The sequence below is a fragment of the Gallus gallus genome, chromosome 16 (assembly GCF_016699485.2).
Source record: "Gallus gallus isolate bGalGal1 chromosome 16, bGalGal1.mat.broiler.GRCg7b, whole genome shotgun sequence".
In the NCBI taxonomy this organism is placed as follows: domain Eukaryota; kingdom Metazoa; phylum Chordata; class Aves; order Galliformes; family Phasianidae; genus Gallus; species Gallus gallus.
Window position 1 is genome coordinate 2386320 of NC_052547.1, and position 25068 is coordinate 2411387.

The 25068-nt window shown below is 59.3% G+C and overlaps 1 protein-coding gene across 1 annotated transcript; it reads right to left on the reverse strand.

The window, feature by feature from the left end:
• Positions 1–1665: 1665 nt before the first annotated feature.
• LOC121106933 (E3 ubiquitin-protein ligase RING2-A-like) lies at positions 1666–25025 on the reverse strand. The gene is given in 8 exon segments (XM_040648786.1): positions 1666–3091; positions 5368–5536; positions 6243–6456; positions 6459–6598; positions 8306–8521; positions 18381–18394; positions 18396–18542; positions 24860–25025. Coding segments are annotated over 8 exon segments (1080 nt in total). The 5' UTR covers positions 24938–25025; the 3' UTR covers positions 1666–2989.
• Positions 25026–25068: the final 43 nt, after the last annotated feature.

Genomic DNA, 25068 nt, shown 5'->3' on the forward strand with positions numbered 1-25068 from the left:
CCCCCCCCCCCCCCCCCCCCCCCCCCCCCCCCCCCCCCCCCCCCCATATACACGTCTGCCAGGACCAGGACCTAACAAACACACATACACCCCTGCCAGGACCCCCTCCCCCCCCCCCCCCCGGGCTCCTTCCCTCCCCTCCAGGTCCCTTTTTGCCCCCCCATGCCCCCCCCCCCCCTCCAGGTCCCTTTGCCCCCCCACGTGCCCCCCCCGGGGTCCCTTTGTGCCCCCCTCATCCACCCCCAATGCCCCATGTCCCCCCCCCCCCCCCCCCCCCCTCCAGATCCCTTTGCCCCCCCCATCCACCCCCAATGACCCATATCCCCCCCCCCCCAATCCCTTTCTGCCCCCCCCATGTGCCCCCCCAGTCCCTTTTTACCCCCCCATGTCGTCCCCCCCCCCCCTCCAGGTCCCTTTGCCCCCCCATCGTCGGCCCCCCCCGGGGTCCCTTTGTGCCCCCCCCATCGACCCCCAATGTCCCATACCCCCCCCCGTCCCTTTCTGCCCCCCCCCCCATGTCCCCCCTCCACCCCCCCCTCCAGATCCCTTTGCCCCCCCCATCCACCCCCAATGACCCATATCCCCCCCCCCAATCCCTTTCTGCCCCCCCCATGTGCCCCCCCCCGGTCCCATTCTGCCCCCCCATGTGCCCCCCCCCCGTCCCTTTCTGCCCCCCCATGTCCCCCCCGACCCCCCCCCTCCAGATCCCTCTGCCCTCCCATGTGTCCCCCCCGGGGTCCCTTTGTGCCCCCCCCATCCACCCCCAATGCCCCATGTCCCCCCCAGTCCCTTTCTGCCCCCCCATGTCCCCCCCCCCCACACTTTTCCAGGTCCCTCTGCCCCCCCATGTGCCCCCCCGCGGGGTCCCTTTGTGCCCCCCCCCATCCACCCCCAATGTCCCCATCTCCATCCCTTTGCTTCCCCACCCCCCCCCCCATTTCCCTTTGTGTCCCCCCCCCTCATTGCCCCCCCCCAACGCTCCTTTTGTGCCCCCCCCCAGTGCCTTTCTGCCCCCCCATGTGTGTCCCCCCCCTCCCGGACCCCCCAGGGGTCCCTTTGCATCCCCCCCCCCCCTCCCAAACGTCCCCACCTTTGGTCCCATTCCCCCCCCCCCATAAAGAACAGATGTGAGAACCCCTCCGAGTGCCACTTTATTGCTGCCCCCCCCCCCCAAACCCCGGACCCCCAACCCCCCCCTCCCCCCCTTCAGACCCCCAGGGGACCCCCAATTCCCCCCCCCCCAATTCCCCCCCCCCAAATGGTCCTTAAGGGGTGGAAATGGGGAGGGGCTCAGAAGGGGACCCCCCCATGGGGACAACGATACCCCCCCCCACGCTGCCCCCCCTCCCCCCCCCCCCACTCCTGTCCCCATACAACGGCGACGGTCACCTCTTTGTCCCCCCCCCATCCCCCCAATGTCCTCCTGGGGTCCCCATTGGAATGGGGGGGGTCCCCAACGTCCCCACGTTTCCATTGGGGGGGGTCCCAATGTCCCCCTGGGGGTCCCCATTGGAATGGGGGTCCCCAATGTCCCCATGTCCCCCTGGGGTCCCCAACGTCCCCCTGGGGGTCCCCATAGGAATGGGGGTCCCCAACGTCCCCATGTCCCTCTTGGGGTCCCCATGTCCCCATTGGGGGGGGGGGGGGGGTCCCAATGTCCCCCTGGGGGTCCCCAACGTCCCCCTGGGGGTCCCCATTGAAATGGGGGGGTCCCCAACGTCCCCATGTCCCTCTTGGGGTCCCCGTGTCCCCATTGGGGGGGGTCCCCATTGAAATGGGGGGGTCCCCAACGTCCCCACGTCTCTCTTGGGGTCCCCGTGTCCCCATTGGGGGGGGTCCCCATTGAAATGGGGGGGTCCCCAATGTCCCCACGTCCTTCTTGGGGTCCCCGTGTCCCCATCAGGGTGGGGGTCCCCATTGGAGTGGGGGTCCCCAACGTCCTCCTGGGGGTCCCCATTGGAAAGGGGGTCCCCATGTCCCCATTGGGGGGGTCCCAATGTCCCCCTGGGGGCCCCCATTGGAGTGGGGGTCCCCAACATCCCCACATCCCTCTTTGGGCCCTCATGTCCCCATTGGGGGGGAGGTCCCAATGTCCCCCTGGGGGTCCCCAATGTCCCCACATCCCTCTTGGGGTCCCCGTGTCCCCATTGGGGGGGGTTCCCATTGAAATGGGGGGGTCCCCAACGTCCCCACGTCTCTCTTGGGGTCCCCGTTGTCCCCATTGGGGGGGTCCCCAACATCCCCACGTCCCTCTTGGGTCCCCATGTCCCCATTGGGGGAAGGTCCCAATGTCCCCCTGGGGGTCCCCAATGTCCCCACGTCCCGCTTTGGGGTCCCCGTGTCCCCATCAGGGTGGGGGTCCCCATTGGAGTGGGGGTCCCCAACGTCCCCCTCGGGGTCCCCATTGAAATGGGGGTCCCCAACGTTCCCACGTCCCCCTGGGGGTCCCCCACCTCCCCGTGTGCCCATCATAATGGGGGTCCCCAATGTCCCAATCAGAGTGGGGGTCCCAATGTCCCCCTGGGGGTCCCCATTGGAATGGGGGTCCCCAATGTCCCCATCAGGGTGGGGGTCCCCAACATCCCCACGTCCCCCTGGGGGTCCCCCACCTCCCCGTGTGCCCATCATAATGGGGGTCCCCATTGAAACAGGGGTCCCCAACACCCCCACGCCCCCCTGGGGGTCCCCGTGACCCCATGCCCCTCTTTGGGTCCCCACGTCTCCATCAGGGTGGGGGTCCCCAACGTCCCGATGTCCCCCTGGGGGTCCCCAAAGTCCCCATCAGGGTGGTGGGGGGGGGGGGGTCCCCAATGTCCCCAACGTCCCCATCGCAATGGGGGTCCCCGTTAAAAGGGGGCTCCCAACGTCCCCATCAATCACAGCGAGGATCCCATTGTCCCTCTGGGGGGGTCTCACTGCCCCTCTGGGGGGGGTCCCGTCGTCCTTCGTGGGGGTTGGGGGGGGGGGGGCAGTGGGGGTCCCCCCCCCCCTATTTCTGCTCCTTGGTGGGGGCGTAGTACAGCTCCAGGGGTTTGCTGACCTTCCAGTACTTCTCATTGACCAACTCCAGCGTCAGGGACCCGTTCAGCGTCTGGGGGGGGGGAAATGGGGGGGTCAGGGGGGGTCCCATGGGGTGTGTCCCCCCCAGATCCAGCATCAGAGACCCTCTGAGTGTCTATGGGACGTTGGGGGGTCAGAGGGGGTCCCTATGGGGTGTGTGTCCCCCCCCCATTTACAATGTTAGGGACTCACTGAGCGCCTATGGGACATGGGGGGGTTAAGGGGGGGTCCCCATAGGGTGTGTGCCCCCCCCAGCTCCAGCATTGGAGACCCTTTGAGTGTCTATGGGACGCTGGGGGGTCAGGGGGGGTCCCTATGGGTTGTGTCCCCCCCCCATTTACAATGTTAGGGACTCACTGAGCGTCTATGGGACATTGGGGGGGGGGGGGGGGTCAGGGGGGGTCCCATGGGGTGTGTCCCCCCCCAGCTCCAGCATCGGAGACCCTCTGAGTGTCTATGGGACGCTGGGGGGTTGTGGGGGGTCCCTATGGGTTGTGTCCCCCCCCCATTTACAATGTTAGGGACTCACTGAGCATCTATGGGACATGGGGGGGGGTCCCATGGGGTGTGTCCCCCCCCAAGCTCCAGCATCGGAGACCCTCTGAGTGTCTATGGGACGCTGGGGGGTTGTGGGGGGTCCCTATGGGTTGTGTCCCCCCCCCATTTACAATGTTAGGGACTCACTGAGCGCCTATGGGACATGGGAGAGGTTAAGGGGGGGTCCCATGGGGTGGTGTCCCCCCCAGCTCCAGCATCGGAGACCCTCTGAGTGTCTATGGGACGTTGGGGGGTTGGGGGGGGGGGTCCCTATGGGGTGTGTCCCCCCACCCATTTAAAATGTTAGGGACTCACTGAGCATCTATGGGACATGGGGGGGGGGGTCCCATGGGGTGTGTCCCCCCCAGCTCCAGCATCGGAGACCCTCTGAGTGTCTATGGGACGTTGGGGGTTGGGGGTGGGTCCCTATGGGTTGTCCCCCCCCCCCATTTACAGCATTAGGGACTCACTGAGCATCTATGGGACATGGGGGGGGGGTCAAGGGGGGGTCCCATGGGGTGTGTCCCCCCCCCCATCTCCAGCATTGGAGACCCTCTGAGTGTCTATGGGACGTTGGGGGGTCAGGGGGGGTCCCATGGGGTGTGTCCCCCCCAGCTCCAGCATCAGAGACCCTCCGAAGTGTCTATGGGACGTTGGGGATCAGGGGGGGCCCTATGGGGTGTGTCCCCCCCCCCAAAGTCCGGAATCAGAGACTCACTGAGCATCTCTGGGGGGGTGGGGGGGGGAGATGTGTGAGGGGTTGGGGGGGGTTCCATGGGGTGTGTCCCCCCCCCCCATTTACAGCATTAGGGACTCACTGAGCATCTATGGGACATGGGGGGGGGTCAAGGGGGGGTCCCATGGGGTGTGTCCCCCCCAAGCTCCAGCATCGGAGACCCTCTGAGTGTCTATGGGACGTTGGGGGGGTCAAGGGGGGGGGCCATGGGGTGTGTCGTCCCCCCCCCGACCCATTGAATATCTATAGGACGTGTTGGGGGGGGGGGACGACAGAGGAATGTGGGGGGGTCCCCGTAAGATCCTAATGGGGAAAAGGGGTACAGGGTTATATAGGGGGTGCATGGGTGGTTCCCTATGGGGTGAGGGATGGGGGTCAGCATCACGGGGGAGTCCCCATAGGGTCCCAGTGGAGCAAAGCGATACAAGAATCCCTATGGGGTCCCCATAGGGGGGTGGGGGGGACAGCAATGGGAGAAAGCCCCATAGAATCCTAATAGGAAAAAGGAGTACAGGGCTATATAGGGGGTGCATGGGGGTCCCTATGGGGTGGGGGGGGGTCCTCATAGGGTCCCAGTGGAGCAAAGTGATATAGGAATCCCTATGGGGTCCCCATGGAGGAGCGGGGGGGACAGCAATGGGAGAATCCCTATAAGATCCTAATGGGGAAAAGGAGTACAGGGCCATATAAGGGTCCCTACGGGGTTGGGGGGGGGTCAGCACCACGTGGGGGTCCCCATAGGGTCCCAATAGAAGTGAGCACAGTACCATAAGAGTCTGTGTGGGGAAAAACAGTGATATAGGAATACTTATAGGGGTCTCCATTGGGGGGTGGGTGGGACAGCGATAGGAGAGTCCCCATAGGGTCCCTGTGGGGGGGGGGGCGCAGTGATCCTATAGGGCTATAGGATCCCCATAGGGTCCTAACGGTGGAAAAGGGAGACAACGCCACATAGGGGGCACACGGGGCTCCCTACAGGGGGGGTCCCTATGGGAAGGGGTCCCTATGGGGCGGGTGCCCCCCCCACCCCGTACCGTGAAGGCCCCCCCGGCCGTGGTGATGTAAATGGTGTACTGCTTCTCGCTGACGTCCTCCAGGCCGGCGGCGTCGGGTCCCGGCGTGGGGGTCTCCTCCAGGGCGATGCGCAGCGCCAGGTATTTGGACAGGTGGTCCACCGTGGCGTTGGCCGTCGTCTTCACGTACCTGAGAAAGGGACTATATTGACCTTCCAGGACCTGATGTGAGCATATATGCCTCTGCCAGGACCTGATAGATGGCCACTGTGCATACAGCCCTGCCAGGACCTGACTCCCTCCACCTACATACACTCCTGCCAGGACCCAACACCCCTTACACATACACTCCTGCCAGAATCCAATACTCCCTGCACATACAGCCCTGCCAGGACCCAACTCCTCCTCCCCTCCCACCTCCCCTTCATCCACATACACCCCTGCCAGGACCCAACCTATCACACACACATCCCTGCAGGACCCATATACACCCCATCCAGGACCCAACCCCTCACACAACGCACTACACCCATGCCAGCACCCCACATACACCCCTGCCAGGACCCAACCCCCCACACACAAACACACAAGCACATACACACACACCCCTGCCAGGACCCAACCTCTCACACACACACAACATACACACACACCCCTTCCAGGACCCCATATACACCCTGCCAGGACCCAACCCCTCACACACACACACACATCCCTGCCAGGACCCCATATACACCCTTCCAGGACCCCATATACACCCCTTCCAGGACCCAACCCCTCACACACACACACATCCCCCCTGCCAGGACCCCATATACACCCCTGCCAGGCCGCCATATACACCCCTTCTAGGCCCCAACCCCTCACACATCGCACTACACCCTGCCAGGACCTACCGCGTCTGTGAGTACTCGCCCTTATCGACCAGCAGTGGGTGTGGCCGGAAGACGAGCTCGATCTCACTTCCGCCTCCGTCCGCCCCGGGCTCGGGGGTGCCGCGGCCTCCGCCCCCTCCTCCTCCTCCCCCGCCTCCACCTCCTCCTCCACTTCCGGCGTTCTCGGCGGCCGTTTCCGGGTCCACTTCCGGTCCGGAGTCATCGGACGCCCGGAGCGCTTCCGGTGGGAGGGCCCGGCCTCGGGGTGGCTCGGGGCGGAAGCGGTGCTGAGGTGGGAGCGGCTGTCGCAGTTGTCTTCGCCGCCGCTGAACGTCGCGTTGTCCGACTCGGCGTGGAGCTTCCGTACGCGCTGCGCCCTGATTGGGTGACAGGGAGATGGAGGCGGGTACGCATACACGCCGCGCCCTGATTGGATGAGGGAGGAGATGTGGGCGGGGTGTATGCGCACGTGCTGCGCCCGATTGGATGTGAGAAGTGGGCGGGTTGTGGGCACACGCTGTGCCCTGATTGGATGAGGAGGTGAGAAGTGGGCGGGGCGTATGTGCACGCGCTGCGCCGTGATTGGATGAGGGGGAGACGGGGGGCGGGCTGGAGGATCCTGGGTCCTGGCAGGGGTGCATGGGGGGGAGGAGGATCCTGGGTCCTGGCAGGGGTGTATAGGTGGGGGTTTGGGTCCTGGCAGGGGTGTTGGGGGCCCCACCTGTGCATGGCCTGCATCTTGAGCCCCTCCTCGATGCTGCTGCTGAGCGCCTGCTGGTTGTGGGATGGGGGAAGAGGGACTGGGTCCTGGCAGGGGTATATGGGGGGGGGGATTGGGTCCTGGCAGGAGTGTATGGGGGGGAGGAGGATCCTGGGTCCTGGCAGGGGTGTATAGATGGGGGTTTGGATCCCGGCAGGGCTATATGGCTGGGAGGAGGATCCTGAGTCCTGACAGGGGTGCATGGGGGGGGAGGAGGATCCTGGGTCCTGGCAGGGGTGTATAGGTGGGGGGTTGGGTCCTGGCAGGGGTATATAGATGGGGGTTTGGGTCCTGGCAGGGCTATATGATGCGGAGGAGGATCCTGAGTCCTGGAGGGCTGTATGGGGAGGGGGGAGGAGGATCCTGGGTCCTGGCAGGGGTGTATAGGTGGGGGTTTGGGTCCTGGCAGGGGTGTTGGGGGCCCCACCTGTGCATGGCCTGCATCTTGAGCCCCTCCTCGATGCTGCTGCTGAGCGCCTGCTGGTTGTGGGGGGGGGGAAGAGGGACTGGGTCCTGGCAGGGGTATATGGGGGGGGGATTGGGTCCTGGCAGGAGTGTATGGGGGGGAGGAGGATCCTGGGTCCTGGCAGGTGTGTATAGATGGGGGTTTGGATCCCGGCAGGGCTATATGGCTGGGAGGAGGATCCTGAGTCCTGACAGGGGTGCATGGAGGGAAAGGAGGATCCTGGATCCTGGCAGGGGTGTATAGGTGGGGGTTTGGGTCCTGGCAGGGGTGTACAGGTGAGGGTTTGGGTCCTGGCAGGGCTATATGGTGGGGAGGAGGATCCTGAGTCCTGGCAGGGCTGTATGGGGAGGGGGGAGGAGGATCCTGGGTCCTGGCAGGGGTGTATAGGTGGGGGTTTGGGTCCTGGCAGGGGTGTACGGGGGCCCCACCTGTGCATGGCCTGCATCTTGAGCCCCTCCTCGATGCTGCTGCTGAGCGCCTGCTGGTTGTGGGATGGGGGGGAGGGGGACTGGGTCCTGGCAGGGGTATATAGGGGGGGGATTGGGTCCTGGCAGGGGTGTATGCGGGAGGGGGGGGAGGATCCTGGGTCCTGGCAGGGGTGCATGGGGGGGAGGAGGATCCTGGGTCCTGGCAGGAGTATATAGGGGAGGGTTTGGGTCCTGGCAGGGGTGTATGGGTGGGTGTTTGGGTCCCGGCAGGGCTATATGGCTGGGAGGAGGATCCTGAGTCCTGACAGAGGTGTATGGGGGGGGAGGAGGATCCTGGGTCCTGGCAGGGGTATATAGATGGGGGTTTGCGTCCTGGCAGGGGTATATAGGTGGGGGGTTGGGTCCTGGCAGGGGTGTACGGGGGCCCCACCTGTGCATGGCCTGCATCTTGAGCCCCTCCTCGATGCTGCTGCTGAGCGCCTGCTGGTTGTGGAGGCGGCTGAGCTTGGCCAGCACGCGGTCCTGGTGCGCCTCGTACTCATCGCGGCTGGGGTAGATCTTGGAGATGAGGGCGTCGAAGTTGGGGTCGGGGCGCAGCGAACGCTTGGAAACCAACTTCTTGCGGCACGTCGGGCACTCCTTGTTGCTGTTGGGGGGGGAGATGGGGGGGGGAGAGATGGAGGGGGGAGGGGAGAGGGGGGGAGGGGAGATGGGGGGAATGGGGAGGGGGGGGAGGGGAGAGGGGGGGAGGGGAGAGATGTGGGGGAGATGGGGGGTAGATGGGGGGAGAGATGGAGGGGTGGGGGAGGGAGTTGGGGGGAGTTGGGGGGGGGGGAGGGGGGGAGGGGAGATGGGAGGGGAGATGAAGGGGGGGAGATGGGGGAAGATGGGGGGGAGGAGAGATGGGGGAGAGGGGAGGGGGGGGAGGGGAGATGGAAGGGGAGAAGGGGAGATGGGGGGCACGGGGAGAGGGGGGGAGAGATGGGGGGGGAGGAGAGATGGGGATGGGGGGAGGATGGGGATGGGGGAGAGGGGAGGGGGGGGGAGGGGAGATGGAAGGGGAGATGAAGGGGGGGGAGATGGGAGGGGGGGGAAATGGGGGGAAGATGGGGGGGAGGAGAGATGGGGGGAGAGGGGAGGAGGGGGAGATGGGAAGAGATGTGGGGGGAGGAATGGGGGGTGGAGAATGGGGGCGGACGGGGGGAGGGGAGATGGGGGGGAGGTGGAGGTGGGGGGGAGATGGGGATGGGGGGGACGGGGGGAGGAGAGATGGGGGGGAGGAGAGATGGGGGGGGAGGAGAGATGGGGGGGGAGGAGAGATGGGGGGGAGATCGGGGGGGAGATGGGGGGGATGGCAGGGGGATGAGGGGGGTTGGCGGGGAGGTGGGGATGGGGGGGAGACGGGGATGGGGGGGAGACGGGGATGGGGGGGAGACGGGGATGGGGGGTACAGGGAGAGAGGGGGGGAGAGATGGGGAGGAGGAGATGGGGGGGAGGTGGGGGGGAGGAGAGATGGGGAGATGGGAAGAGATGTGGGGGGAGGAATGGGGGGTGGAGAATGGGGGGGGACGGGGGGAGGGGAGATGGGGGGGGACATGGGGGGGGAGATGGGGATGGGGGGGAGACAGGGATGGGGGGATGGGGGGGGAGATGGGGGGACAGGCAGAGGGGATGGGGGGGGAGGAGAGATGGGGGGGGAGGAGAGATGGGGGGGGAGGAGAGATGGGGGGGGAGGAGAGATGGGGGGGGAGGAGAGATGGGGGGGCGGGGAGAGATGGGGGGGCGGGGAGAGAGATGGGGGGGCGGGGAGAGAGATGGGGGGCGGGGAGAGAGATGGGGGGAGATGGGGGGGCGGGGGAGAGAGGGGGGGAGTTATATGAGATCCTGTGGGGTTCTAGGGGGATTCTATGGGGCCCACATGGGATTCTGTGGGACCTGGGGGGGGATTCCATGGGATCCTGTGGGGTCTGGATGGGGTCCTGTGGGGCTGGGTGGGGCCTAGATGGGATCCTGTGGGATTCTATGGGGCCTGGATGGGAGCCTACGAGACTCCACGGGGCTCTATGGGGTCATAATGGGATCCTGTGGGATTCTATGGGGCCTGGATGGGATCCTATGAGACTCCATGGGGCTCTGTGGTGTCATAATGGGATCCCATGAGACTCTATGGGGCTCTATGGTGTCATAATGGGATCCTGTGGGATTCTATGGGGCCTGGATGGGAGCCTATGAGACTCCACGGGGCTCTATGGTGTCATAATGGGATCCTAGGGGATTCTATGGGGCCTGGATGGGATCCTGTGGGATTCTATGGGGCCTGGATGGGAGCCTATGAGACTCCACGGGGCTCTATGGGGTCATAATGGGATCCTGTGGGATTCTATGGGGCCTGGATGGGATCCTATGAGAATCTATGGGGCTCTATGGTGTCATAATGGGATCCTAGGGGATTCTATGGGGCCTGGATGGGATCCTATGAGACTCTATGGGGCTCTATGGTGTCATAATGGGATCCGGTGGGATTCTATGGGGCCTGGATGGGATCCTATGAGACTCTATGGGGCTCTATGGGGTCATAATGGGATCCGGTGGGATTCTATGGGGCCTGGATGGGATCCTATGAGAATCTATGGGGCTCTATGGTGTCATAATGGGATCCTAGGGGATTCTATGGGGCCTGGATGGGATCCTATGAGAATCTATGGGGCTCTATGGGGTCATAATGGGATCCTAGGGGATTCTATGGGGCCTGGATGGGATCCTATGAGACTCTATGGGGCTCTATGGAGTCATAAAGGGATCCTGTGGGATTCTATGGGGCCTGCAAGGGATCCTATGAGACTCTATGGGGCTCTATGGCGTCATAATGGGATTCTAGAACGTTCTATGGTGTCTGAATGGGATCTTAGAAGATTCTATGGAGCTATAGGGTCATAATGGAATCTTAGAGGATTCTATGGGGCTCTATGGGTCATAATGGGATCCTAAAGGATTCTATTGTGTCTGAAAAGGATCATAGGCGATCCTATGGGGCTTTCCAGTGTGTATGGGATCCCAGGGATTTCTATGGGGCTGTCTGGTGTGTATGGGATCCCAGGGCATTCTATGGGGCTGTCTGGTGTGTATGGGATCCCAGGGCATTCTATGGGGCTCTATGGTGTATATGGGATTCCAGGGCATTCTATGGGGCTCTATGGTGCGTATGGGATCCCAGGGCATTGTATGGGGCTCTATGGTGTGTATGGGATCCCAGGGCATTCTATGGGGCTCTATGGTGTGTATGGGATCCCAGGGCATTCTATGGGGCTCTCTGGTGTGTATGGGATCCCAGCTAATTCTATGGGGCTCTATGGTGTCTATGGGGCTCTATGGTGTTAATGGATCCCAGATGATTGTATGGGGTTCTATGCTGTGTATGGGATTCCAGGGCATTGTATGGGGCTCTGTGGTGTCTATGGGATCCAAGGGCATTCTATGGGGCTCTATGGTGCGTATGGGATCCAAGGGCATTCTATGGGGCTCTATGGTGTGTATGGGATCCCAGGGCATTCTATGGGGCTCTATGGTGTGTATGGGATCCCAGATGATTGTATGGGGCTCTGTGGTGTGTATGGGATCCCAGCTGATTCTATGGGGCTCTGTGGTGTGTATGGGATCCCAGATGATTGTATGGGGTTCTATGCTGTGTATGGGATCCCAGGGCATTGTATGGGGCTCTATGGTGTGTATGGGATCCCAGGGCATTCTATGGGGCTCTATGGTGTGTATGGGATCCCAGGGCATTCTATGGGGCTTTCCAGTGTGTATGGGATCCCAGGGCATTGTATGGGGCTCTGTGGTGTGTATGGGATCCCAGCTGATTCTATGGGGCTCTGTAGTGTGTATGGGATCCCAGCTGATTCTATGGGGCTCTGTGGTGTGTATGGGATCCCAGCTGATTCTATGGGGCTCTGTGGTGTGTATGGGATCCCAGCTGATTCTATGGGGTTCTATGCTGTGTATGGGATCCCAGCTGATTCTATGGGGCTCTGTGGTGTGTATGGGATCCCAGCTGATTCTATGGGGTTCTATGCTGTGTATGGGATCCCAGGGCATTGTATGGGGCTCTATGGTGTGTATGGGATCCCAGGGCACTGTATGGGGCTCTGTGGTGTGTATGGGATCCCAGGCCATTCTATGGGGCTCTATGGTGTGTATGGGATCCCAGGGCATTCTATGGGGCTCTATGGTGTGTATGGGATCCCAGGGCACTGTATGGGGCTCTGTGGTGTGTATGGGATCCCAGGGCATTCTATGGGGCTCTGCGGTGTGTATGGGATCCCAGGGCATTGTATGGGGCTCTCTGGTGCCTATGGGATCCCAGGGCATTCTATGGGGCTCTATGGTGTGTATGGGATCCCAGGGCATTCTATGGGGCTCTGTGGTGTGTATGGGATCCCAGCTGATTCTATGGGGCTCTATGGTGTCTATGGGGCTCTATGGTGTTAATGGGATCCCAGGAGATTCTATGGGGCTCTATGGTGTGTATGGGATCCCAGGGGATTCTATGGGGCTATATGGTGTGTATGGGATCCCAGGGGATTCTATGGGGCTCTATGGTGTTAATGGGATCCCAGATGATTGTATGGGGCTCTGTGGTGTGTATGGGATCCCAGCTGATTCCATGGGGCTCTGTGGTGTGTATGGGATCCCAGCTGATTCTATGGGGCTCTGCGGTGTGTATGGGATCCCAGCTGATTCTATGGGCTCTGTGGTGTGTATGGGATCCCAGCTGATTCTATGGGGCTCTGTGGTGTGTATGGGATCCCAGCTGATTGTATGGGGCTCTATGGTGTGTATGAGATCCCAGCTGATTCTATGGGGCTCTGTGGTGTGTATGGGATCCCAGATGATTGTATGGGGTTCTATGCTGTGTATGGGATCCCAGGGCATTGTATGGGGCCCTATGGTGTGTATGGGATCCCAGGGCATTCTATGGGGCTCTATGGGGCTCTATGGTGTTAATGGGATCCCAGATGATTGTATGGGGCTCTGTGGTGTGTATGAGATCCCAGCTGATTCTATGGGGCTCTGCGGTGTGTAGGATCCCAGGGCATTCTATGGGGCTCTATGGTGTGTATGGGATCCCAGGGCATTGTATGGGGCTCTGTGCTGTGTATGGGATCCCAGGCCATTCTATGGGGCTCTATGGTGTGTATGGGATCCCAGGGCATTCTATGGGGCTTTCCAGTGTGTATGGGATCCCAGGGCATTGTATGGGGCTCTGTGGTGTGTATGGGATCCCAGCTGATTCTATGGGGCTCTGTGGTGTGTATGGGATCCCAGATGATTCTATGGGGTTCTATGCTGTGTATGGGATCCCAGGGCATTGTATGGGGCCCTATGGTGTGTATGGGATCCCAGGGCATTCTATGGGGCTCTATGGGGCTCTATGGTGTTAATGGGATCCCAGATGATTGTATGGGGCTCTGTGGTGAGTATGAGATCCCAGCTGATTCTATGGGGCTCTGCGGTGTGTATGGGATCCCAGGGCATTCTATGGGGCTCTATGGTGTGTATGGGATCCCAGGGCATTGTATGGGGCTCTGTGCTGTGTATGGGATCCCAGGCCATTCTATGGGGCTCTATGTGTGTATGGGAGCCCAAGGCATTGTATGGGGCTTTCCAGTGTGTATGGGATCCCATCTGATTCTATGGGGCTCTGTAGTGTGTATGGGATCCCAGCTGATTCTATGGGGCTCTGTGGTGTGTATGGGATCCCAGCTGATTCTATGGGGCTCTGTGGTGTGTATGGGATCCCAGCTGATTCTATGGGGCTCTGTGGTGTGTATGGGATCCCAGCTGATTCTATGGGGCTCTGTGGTGTGTATGGGATCCCAGCTGATTCTATGGGGCTCTGTGGTGTGTATGGGATCCCAGCTGATTCTATGGGGTTCTATGCTGTGTATGGGATCCCAGGGCATTGTATGGGGCTCTATGGTGTGTATGGGATCCCAGGGCACTGTATGGGGCTCTGTGGTGTGTATGGGATCCCAGGGCATTCTATGGGGCTCTATGGGGCTCTATGGTGTTAATGGGATCCCAGATGATTGTATGGGGCTCTGTGGTGTGTATGAGATCCCAGCTGATTCTATGGGGCTCTGCGGTGTGTATGGGATCCCAGGGCATTCTATGGGGCTCTATGGTGTGTATGGGATCCCAGGGCATTGTATGGGGCTCTGTGCTGTGTATGGGATCCCAGGCCATTCTATGGGGCTCTATGGTGTGTATGGGATCCCAGGGCATTCTATGGGGCTTTCCAGTGTGTATGGGATCCCAGGGCATTGTATGGGGCTCTGTGGTGTGTATGGGATCCCAGCTGATTCTATGGGGCTCTGTGGTGTGTATGGGATCCCAGATGATTCTATGGGGTTCTATGCTGTGTATGGGATCCCAGGGCATTCTATGGGGCCCTATGGTGTGTATGGGATCCCAGGGCATTCTATGGGGCTCTATGGGGCTCTATGGTGTTAATGGGATCCCAGATGATTGTATGGGGCTCTGTGGTGTGTATGAGATCCCAGCTGATTCTATGGGGCTCTGCGGTGTGTATGGGATCCCAGGGCATTGTATGGGGCTCTGTGCTGTGTATGGGATCCCAGGCCATTCTATGGGGCTCTATGGTGTGTATGGGATCCCAGGGCATTCTATGGGGCTTTCCAGTGTGTATGGGATCCCAGGGCATTGTATGGGGCTCTGTGGTGTGTATGGGATCCCAGCTGATTCTATGGGGCTCTGTAGTGTGTATGGGATCCCAGCTGATTCTATGGGGCTCTGTGGTGTGTATGGGATCCCAGCTGATTCTATGGGGCTCTGTGGTGTGTATGGGATCCCAGCTGATTCTATGGGGTTCTATGCTGTGTATGGGATCCCAGGGCATTGTATGGGGCTCTATGGTGTGTATGGGATCCCAGGGCACTGTATGGGGCTCTGTGGTGTGTATGGGATCCCAGGCCATTCTATGGGGCTCTATGGTGTGTATGGGATCCCAGGGCATTCTATGGGGCTCTATGGTGTGTATGGGATCCCAGGGCACTGTATGGGGCTCTGTGGTGTGTATGGGATCCCAGGGCATTCTATGGGGCTCTGCGGTGTGTATGGGATCCCAGGGCATTGTATGGGGCTCTCTGGTGCCTATGGGATCCCAGGGCATTCTATGGGGCTCTATGGTGTGTATGGGATCCCAGGGCATTCTATGGGGCTCTCTGGTGTGTATGGGATCCCAGCTGATTCTATGGGGCTCTATGGTGTCTATGGGGCTCTATGGTGTTAATGGGATCCCAGGAGATTCTATGGGGCTCTATGGTGTGTATGGGATCCCAGGGGATTCTATGGGGCTATATGGTGTGTATGGGATCCGAGGAGATTCTATGGGGCTCTATGGTGTTAATGGGATCCCAGATGATTGTATGGGGCTCTGTGGTGTGTATGGGATCCCAGCTGATTCCATGGGGCTCTGTGGTGTGTATGGGATCCCAGCTGATTCTATGGGGCTCTGCGGTGTGTATGGGATCCCAGCTGATTCTATGGGGCTCTGTGGTGTGTATGGGATCCCAGCTGATTCTATGGGGCTCTGTGGTGTGTATGGGATCCCAGCTGATTGTATGGGGCTCTATGGTGTGTATGAGATCCCAGCTGATTCTATGGGGCTCTGTGGTGTGTATGGGATCCCAGATGATTGTATGGGGTTCTATGCTGTGTATGGGATCCCAGGGCATTGTATGGGGCCCTATGGTGTGTATGGGATCCCAGGGCATTCTATGGGGCTCTATGGGGCTCTATGGTGTTAATGGGATCCCAGATGATTGTATGGGGCTCTGTGGTGTGTATGAGATCCCAGCTGATTCTATGGGGCTCTGTGGTGTGTATGGGATCCCAGGGCATTCTATGGGGCTCTATGGTGTGTATGGGATCCCAGGGCATTGTATGGGCTCTGTGCTGTGTATGGGATCCCAGGCCATTCTATGGGGCTCTATGGTGTGTATGGGATCCCAGGGCATTCTATGGGGCTTTCCAGTGTGTATGGATCCCAGGGCATTCTATGGGGCTCTGTGGTGTGTATGGGATCCCAGCTGATTCTATGGGGCTCTGTGGTGTGTATGGGATCCCAGATGATTCTATGGGGTTCTATGCTGTGTATGGGATCCCAGGGCATTGTATGGGGCCCTATGGTGTGTATGGGATCCCAGGGCATTCTATGGGGCTCTATGGGGCTCTATGGTGTTAATGGGATCCCAGATGATTGTATGGGGCTCTGTGGTGAGTATGAGATCCCAGCTGATTCTATGGGGCTCTGCGGTGTGTATGGGATCCCAGGGCATTCTATGGGGCTCTATGGTGGTATGGGATCCAGGGCATTGTATGGGGCTCTGTGCTGTGTATGGGATCCCAGGCCATTCTATGGGGCTCTATGGTGTGTATGGGATCCCAAGGCATTGTATGGGGCTTTCCAGTGTGTATGGGATCCCATCTGATTCTATGGGGCTCTGTAGTGTGTATGGGATCCCAGCTGATTCTATGGGGCTCTGTGGTGTGTATGGGATCCCAGCTGATTCTATGGGGCTCTGTGGTGTGTATGGGATCCCAGCTGATTCTATGGGGTTCTATGCTGTGTATGGGATCCCAGGGCATTGTATGGGGCTCTATGGTGTGTATGGGATCCCAGGGCACTGTATGGGGCTCTGTGGTGTGTATGGGATCCCAGGGCATTCTATGGGGGGCTGGGCTCTATGGGGCTCTATGGTGTTAATGGGATCCCAGATGATTGTATGGGGCTCTGTGGTGTGTATGAGATCCCAGCTGATTCTATGGGGCTCTGCGGTGTGTATGGGATCCCAGGGCATTCTATGGGGCTCTATGGTGTGTATGGGATCCCAGGGCATTCTATGGGGCTCTGTGCTGTGTATGGGATCCCAGGCCATTCTATGGGGCTCTATGGTGTGTATGGGATCCCAGGGCATTCTATGGGGCTTTCCAGTGTGTATGGGATCCCAGGGCATTGTATGGGGCTCTGTGGTGTGTATGGGATCCCAGCTGATTCTATGGGGCTCTGTGGTGTGTATGGGATCCCAGATGATTCTATGGGGTTCTATGCTGTGTATGGGATCCCAGGGCATTGTATGGGGCCCTATGGTGTGTATGGGATCCCAGGGCATTCTATGGGGCTCTATGGGGCTCTATGGTGTTAATGGGATCCCAGATGATTGTATGGGGCTCTGTGGTGTGTATGAGATCCCAGCTGATTCTATGGGGCTCTGCGGTGTGTATGGGATCCCAGGGCATTGTATGGGGCTCTGTGCTGTGTATGGGATCCCAGGCCATTCTATGGGGCTCTGCGGTGTGTATGGGATCCCAGGGCATTGTATGGGGCTCTGTGCTGTGTATGGGATCCCAGGCCATTCTATGGGGCTCTATGGTGTGTATGGGATCCCAGGGCATTCTATGGGGCTTTCCAGTGTGTATGGGATCCCAGGGCATTGTATGGGGCTCTGTGGGTGTATGGGATCCCAGCTGATTCTATGGGGCTCTGTAGTGTGTATGGGATCCCAGCTGATTCTATGGCGGCTCTGTGGTGTGTATGGGATCCCAGCTGATTCTATGGGGCTCTGTGGTGTGTATGGGATCCCAGCTGATTCTATGGGGTTCTATGCTGTGTATGGGATCCCAGGGCATTGTATGGGGCTCTATGGTGTGTATGGGATCCAGGGCACTGTATGGGGCTCTGTGGTGTGTATGGGATCCCAGGCCATTCTATGGGGCTCTATGGTGTGTATGGGATCCCAGGGCATTCTATGGGGCTCTATGGTGTGTATGGGATCCCAGGGCACTGTATGGGCTCTGTGGTGTGTATGGGATCCCAGGGCATTCTATGGGGCTCTGCGGTGTGTATGGGATCCCAGGGCATTGTATGGGGCTCTCTGGTGCCTATGGGATCCCAGGGCATTCTATGGGGCTCTATGGTGTGTATGGGATCCCAGGGCATTCTATGGGGCTGTGGTGTGTATGGGATCCCAGCTGATTCTATGGGGCTCTATGGTGTCTATGGGGCTCTATGGTGTTAATGGGATCCCAGGAGATTCTATGGGGCTCTATGGTGTGTATGGGATCCCAGGGGATTCTATGGGGCTATATGGTGTGTATGGGATCCCAGGGGATTCTATGGGGCTCTATGGTGTTAATGGGATCCCAGATGATTGTATGGGGCTCTGTGGTGTGTATGGGATCCCAGCTGATTCTATGGGACTCTGTGGTGTGTATGGGATCCCAGCTGATTCTATGGGGCTCTGTGGTGTGTATGGAATCCCAGCTGATTCTATGGGGTTCTATGCTGTGTATGGGATCCCAGCTGATTCTATGGGGCTCTGCGGTGTGTATGGGATCCCAGCTGATTCTATGGGGCTCTCTGGTGTGTATGGGATCCCAGAGCATTCTATGGGGCTGTGCCCCACAGTGCCAGCCCCCCATACCCGCTGCGCAGCGCGGGTGACGATGCAGTCGGAGCAGAAGCGGTGCAGGCACTCCTTGGTGGTCATGGTGTTCTTCAGCATGTCCAGGCAGATGGGGCACATCAGCTCGCTGTGAAGGCTGCGTGGCGACACCGCGATCTCCGTCCCGTCCATGATGGCCTCCTGGGGACATGGGGGCATTTTTAAGCTGCCAGGACCTTGTTCCGCAACTCAGTACATGGACGTCGCCCTCTGACCTGGTCTGGTGCCATTCAATTGGCATTTAGGGGCACATTTAAGCTGCCAGGACCTTATTCTGCATCGCAGTACATGGACATCCCCCTCTCACCTAGTCTGGTGCCATTCAATTGCCATTAATGGGGGCATTTAAGCTGCCAGGACCTTATTCCACATATCAGTACATGGACATCCCCCTCTGACCTGGTCAGGTGCCATTCAATTCCCATTTAGGGGTAGATTTAAGCTGCCAGGACCTTATTCCACATATCAGTACATGGACATCCCCTCTGACCTGGTCTAATGCCATTCAATTAGCATTTAGGGGCACACTTAACCTGCCAGGACCTTATCCCGCATCTCAGTACAAGGACATCCCCCTCTGACCTGGTCTAATGCCATTCAATTAGCATTTAGGGGCACAGTTAAGCTGCCAGGACCTTATCCCGCATCTCAGTACATGGACATCCCCCTCTGACCTGGTCTGGTGCCATTCAATTGGCATTTAGGGGAACATTTAAGGTGCCAGGACCTTATTTTGCAGCTCAGTACACGGACATCGCCCTCTGATCTGCTCTGGTGCCATTCAGTTGGCATTTAGGGACACTTCTAAGCTGCCAGGACCTTATTCCACATCTCACTACAAGGACATCCCTCTCTGATCTGGTCTGGTGCCATTCAGTTGGCATTTAGGGCCACATTTAACCTGCCAGGACCTTATCCCGCATCTCAGTATATGGACATCCCCCTCTGACCTGGTCTGGTGCCATTCAATTGGCATTTAGGGGCACATTTAAGCTGCCAGGACCTTATTCTGCACCTCAATACAAGAACATCGCCCTCTGACCTGGTCAGGTGCCATTCAATTCCCATTTAGGGGTAGATTTAAGCTGCCAGGACCTTATTCTGCACCTCAATACAAGAACATCGCCCTCTGACCTGGTCTGGTGCCATTCAATCGGCATTTAGGGGCACATTTAAGCTGCCAGGACCTTATTCTGCATCTCAGTACATGGACATCCCCCTCTGACCAGGCTAATGCCATTCAGTTGGCATTTAGGGGCATTTTTAAGCTGCCAGGACCTTATTTCACATCTCAATATAAAGACATCCCGCTCTAATCTGGTCTGGTGCCACTCAATTAGCATTTAGGGGCACATTTAAGCTGCCAGGACCTTATTCCACACCTCAATACAAGGGCATCCTCCTTCAACGTGGTCTGGTGCCACTCAATTAGCATTTAGGGGCACATTTAAGCTGCCAGGACCTTATTCCACACCTCAATACAAGGACATTACCCTCTGACCTGGTCTGGTGCCATTCAATTGGCATTTAGGGGAACATTTAAGCTGCCAGGACCTTATTCCACACCTCAATACAATGGCATCCTCCTTCAACCTGGTCTGGTGCCATTCAATTGGCATTTAGGGGCACATTTAAGCTGCCAGGACCTATTCTGCACCTCAATACAAGAACATTCCCCTCTGACCTGATCTGGCGCCATTCAATTGGCATTTAGGGGCACATTTAAGCTGCCAGGACCTTATCTGCATCTCAGTACATGGACATCCCCCTCTGACCCAGGCTAATACCATTCAGTTGGCATTTAGGGGCGCTTCTAAGCTGCCAGGACCTTATTCCACATCACAATATAAAGATATCCCCCTCTGACCTGGTCTGGTGCCACTCAATTGGCATTTAGGGGCACTTCTAAGCTGCCAGGACCTTATTCCGCATCTCAGTACATGGACATCCGCCTCTGACCTGATCTGGTGCCATTCAATTGGCATTTAGGGGCACATTTAAGCTGCCAGGACCTCATTTCACATCACAATATAAAGACATCTCTCTCTGATCTGGTCTGGTGCCATTCAATCGCCATTTAGGGCCACATTTAAGCTGCCAGGACCTTACTCCCTATCCCAACACAGAGACCCCCCCCCCTGTGCTCTCCTTCTGCACCCCTTCCATGGCGTTTAACGTCGCCTTTAAGCTGCCAGGACCTTCTCCCTTAGCCCAATATGAGGACGTCCCTCAGGCCCCACTGCGGCCCCATAGAATCCCCACTCATACCCCATTGAGGCCCCATAGGATCCCACGGAGGCCCCACTCAGACCCCATATAAACCCCACTGAGACCTCACAGAATCCCATTCAGGCCCCATAGAACCCCCACTAAGACCCCATTTAGGACCCATAGAGACCCCACATAATCCTCCCCCCCACCCCCCAATTCAGACCCCACTGAGACCCCCATACAACCCCCATCAGACCCCACACAACCCCTCCTCCGGCCCCACTGAGACCCCATATACCCCCCCCCCTCAGGCCCCATATTGGACCCATTAGGGCCCCAAATCACCCCCACTGTGGCCCCATATCACCCCCCCCCCCCCCCCCTCACTGAAGCCCCATTTAGGACCCACTGAGACCGACACAACCCCCTCAGGCCCCATATAACCCCAAAAACCCATATAACCCCCCAGAGATCCCATATAACCCACTCCCCCACTCAGGCCCCATACATGACCCATTAGGGCCCCATATCACCCCCACTGTGGCCCCATAGCACCCCCACTCACTGAAGCCCCATTTAGGACCCACTGAGGCCCCACTGAGGCCTACACAACCCCCCGAGACCCCTCTGGGACCCCATATAACCCCAAAGACCCCATTTAACCCCTCCAGAGACCCCATATAACCCACTCCCCCCCCTCAGGCCCCATACAGGACCCATTAGGGTCCCATAGCACCCCCACTGTGGCCCCATATCACCCCCACCCCACTGAAGCCCCATTTAGGACCCATCGAGGCCCCACTGAGGCCTACACAACCCCCAAGGTCCCATTGAGACCCCATATAACCCCCAAAGACCCCATATAACCCCCCAAGAGATCCCATATAACCCACTCCCCCCACTCAGGCCCCATACAGGACCCATTAGGGCCCCATATCACCCCCCCTCACTGAAGCCCCATTTAGGACCCACTGAGGCCTACACAACCCCCCGAGGCCCCAATGAGACCCCATATAACCCCCAAAGACCCCATATAACCCCCCCAGAGACCCCATATAAATCACTCCCCCCCCAGAGGTCCCATACAGAACCTATTAGGGCCCCAAATCACCCCACTGTGGCCCCATAGCACCCCTCCCTCACTGAAGCCCCATTGAGGCCCCACTGAGGCCTACACAACCCCCAAGGCCCCACTGAGACCCCATAAACCCCCCCAGAGATCCCATATAACCCCCCCCTCCCTCAGGCCCCATATTATACCCATTAGGGCCCCATATCACCCCCACTGTGGCCCTATATCACCCCCACCCACTGAAGCCCCATTTAGGACCCACTGAGGCCTACACAACCCCCCGAGGCCCCACTAAGACCCCATATAACCCCAAAGACCCCATATAACCCCCCCAGAGACCCCATATAACCCACTCCCCCCACTCAGGCCCCATACAGGACCCATTAGGGCCCCATATCACCCCCCCTCACTGAAGCCCCATTTAGGACCCACTGAGGCCTACACAACCCCCGAGGCCCCAATGAGACCCCATATAACCCCCAAAGACCCCATATAACCCCCCCAGAGACCCCATATAAATCACTCCCCCCCAGAGGTCCCATACAGAACCTATTAGGGCCCCAAATCACCCCCACTGTGGCCCCATAGCACCCCTCCCTCACTGAAGCCCCATTGAGGCCCCACTGAGGCCTACACAACCCCCCAAGGCCCCACTGAGACCCCATATAACCCCCCCAGAGATCCCATATAACCCCCCCCTCCCTCAGGCCCCATATTATACCCATTAGGGCCCCATATCACCCCCACTGTGGCCCTATATCACCCCCACCCCACTGAAGCCCCATTTAGGACCCACTGAGGCCTACACAACCCCCCGAGGCCCCACTAAGACCCCATATAACCCCAAAGACCCCATATAACCCCCCCAGAGACCCCATATAACCCACTCCCCCACTCAGGCCCCATACAGGACCCATTAGGGCCCCATATCACCCCCCCTCACTGAAGCCCCATTTAGGACCCACTGAGGCCTACCAAACCCCCCGAGGCCCCAATGAGACCCCATATAACCCCCAAAGACCCCATATAACCCCCCCAGAGACCCCATATAAATCACTCCCCCCCAGAGGTCCCATACAGAACCTATTAGGGCCCCAAACCACCCCCACTGTGGCCCCATAGCACCCCTCCCTCACTGAAGCCCCATTGAGGCCCCACTGAGACCCCATATAACCCCCCCAGAGATCCCATATAACCCCCCCCTCCCTCAGGCCCCATATTATACCCATTAGGGCCCCATATCACCCCCACTGTGGCCCTATATCACCCCCACCCCACTGAAGCCCCATTTAGGACCCACTGAGGCCTACACAACCCCCCGAGGCCCCACTAAGACCCCATATAACCCCAAAGACCCCATATAACCCCCCCAGAGACCCCATATAACCCACTCCCCCCACTCAGGCCCCATACAGGACCCACTAGGGTCCCATATCACCCCACTGTTGCCCCATATCACCTCCTCCTCACTGAAGCCCCATTTAGGACCCATTGAGGCCCCACTGAGGCCTACACAACCCCCCAAGGTCCCACTGAGACTCCATATAAGCCCAAAAGACCCCATATAACCCCCCAGAGACCCCATATAACCCACTCCCCCCACTCAGGCCCCATACAGGACCCATTAGGGCCCATATCACCCCCTCACTGAAGCCCCATTTAGGACCCTTTGAGGCCCCACTGAGAGGCCTACACAACCCCCCAAGGCCCCACTGAGAGCCCATATGACCCCATATAACCCCCCCAGAGATCCCATATAACCCACTCCCCCCCCTCAGGCCCCATATTGGACTCATTAGGGCCCCATATCACCCCCCCTCACTGAAGCCCCATTTAGGACCCACTGAGGCCTACACAACCACCCGAGGCCCCACTGAGACCCCATATAACCCCCAAAGACCCCATATAACCTCCCAGAGACCCCATATAACCCACCCCCCCCCTCAGGCCCCATACAGGACCCATTATGGGGCCACAGTGGGATGATATGGGACCCTATTACCCCCACCCCACTGCAGCCCCATTTAGGACCATGGAGGCCTACACAACCCCCCAAGGTCCCACTGAGACCCCATATAACCCCCTCCCCCCCCTCCGGCCCCATACAGGACCCATTAGGGCCCCATATCACCCCCAGTGTGGCCCATATCACCTCATCCTCACTGAAGCCCAATATAGGAACCATTGAGGCCCCACTGAGGCTTACACAACCCCCTAGGCCCCAATCAGACCCCACTGAGACCCCCAAAGACCCCATATAACCCCCCCAGAGCCCCCATATAACCCACTCCCCCCACTCAGGCCCCATACAGGACCCATCAGGGCCCCATATCACCCCCCTCACTGAAGCCCCAGTTAGGACCCACTGAGGCCTACACAACCACCCAAGGCCCCACTAAGACCCCATATAACCCCCAAAGACCCCATATAACCCCCCCAGAGACCCCATATAAATCACTCCCCCCACTCAGGCCCCTTATTGGACCCATTAGGGCCCCATAGCACCCCCACTGTGGCCCCATATCACCCCCCCCTCACTGAAGCCCCATTTAGGACCCACTGAGGCCTACACAAACCCCCCGAGGCCCCACTGAGACCCCATATAACCCCCCATATAACCTACTCCCCCCCCCTCAGGCCCCATATTGGACCCATTAGGGTCCCATATCACCCCCACTGTGGCCCCATATCACCCCCCACCCACTGAAGCCCCATTTAGGACCCACTGAGGCCTACACAACCCCCGAGGCCCCAATGAGACCCCATATAACCCCCGAAGACCCCATATAACCCCCCCAGAGATCCCATATAACCCCCTCCCCCCTCAGGCCCCATACAGGACCCATTAGGGCCCCATATCACCCCCACTGTGGCCCATATCACCCTCCCTCACTGAAGCCCCATTTAGGAACCATTGAGGACCCACTGAGGCCCACAAAACCCCCTGAGGCCCCACTAAGACCCCATATAACCCCCAGAGATTCCGATATAACCCCCTCCCCCGCTCAGGCCCCATACCGGACCCATTAAGGCCCCATATCACCCCCCCCTCACTGAAGCCCCATTTAGGACCCACTGAGGCCCCATTTAAGATCCATCGAGGCCCCACTGAGGCCTCCACAGCCCTTCCTCAGGCCCGTTTAGGCCCCGCTCCGCCCCCCCGGCCCGCCGTTACCTGCGGGGTGCGGTGCAGCTCATACAGGCTGAGCTCCCACGTCTTACTGGCGCTCTGAGCGTTGGCGGGGGCGGCCATGGCGGCCGGGACCCCCCCGGGATCCCCCGGACCCCTCCGCGCCGCCCCTTCCCCGCTGCTGCCCGCTATGGCGGCGCCCGCCGTCCGCTTCCGGTTGTTTTGCGTCACTTCCGGCCGGCGGCGGAGAACGC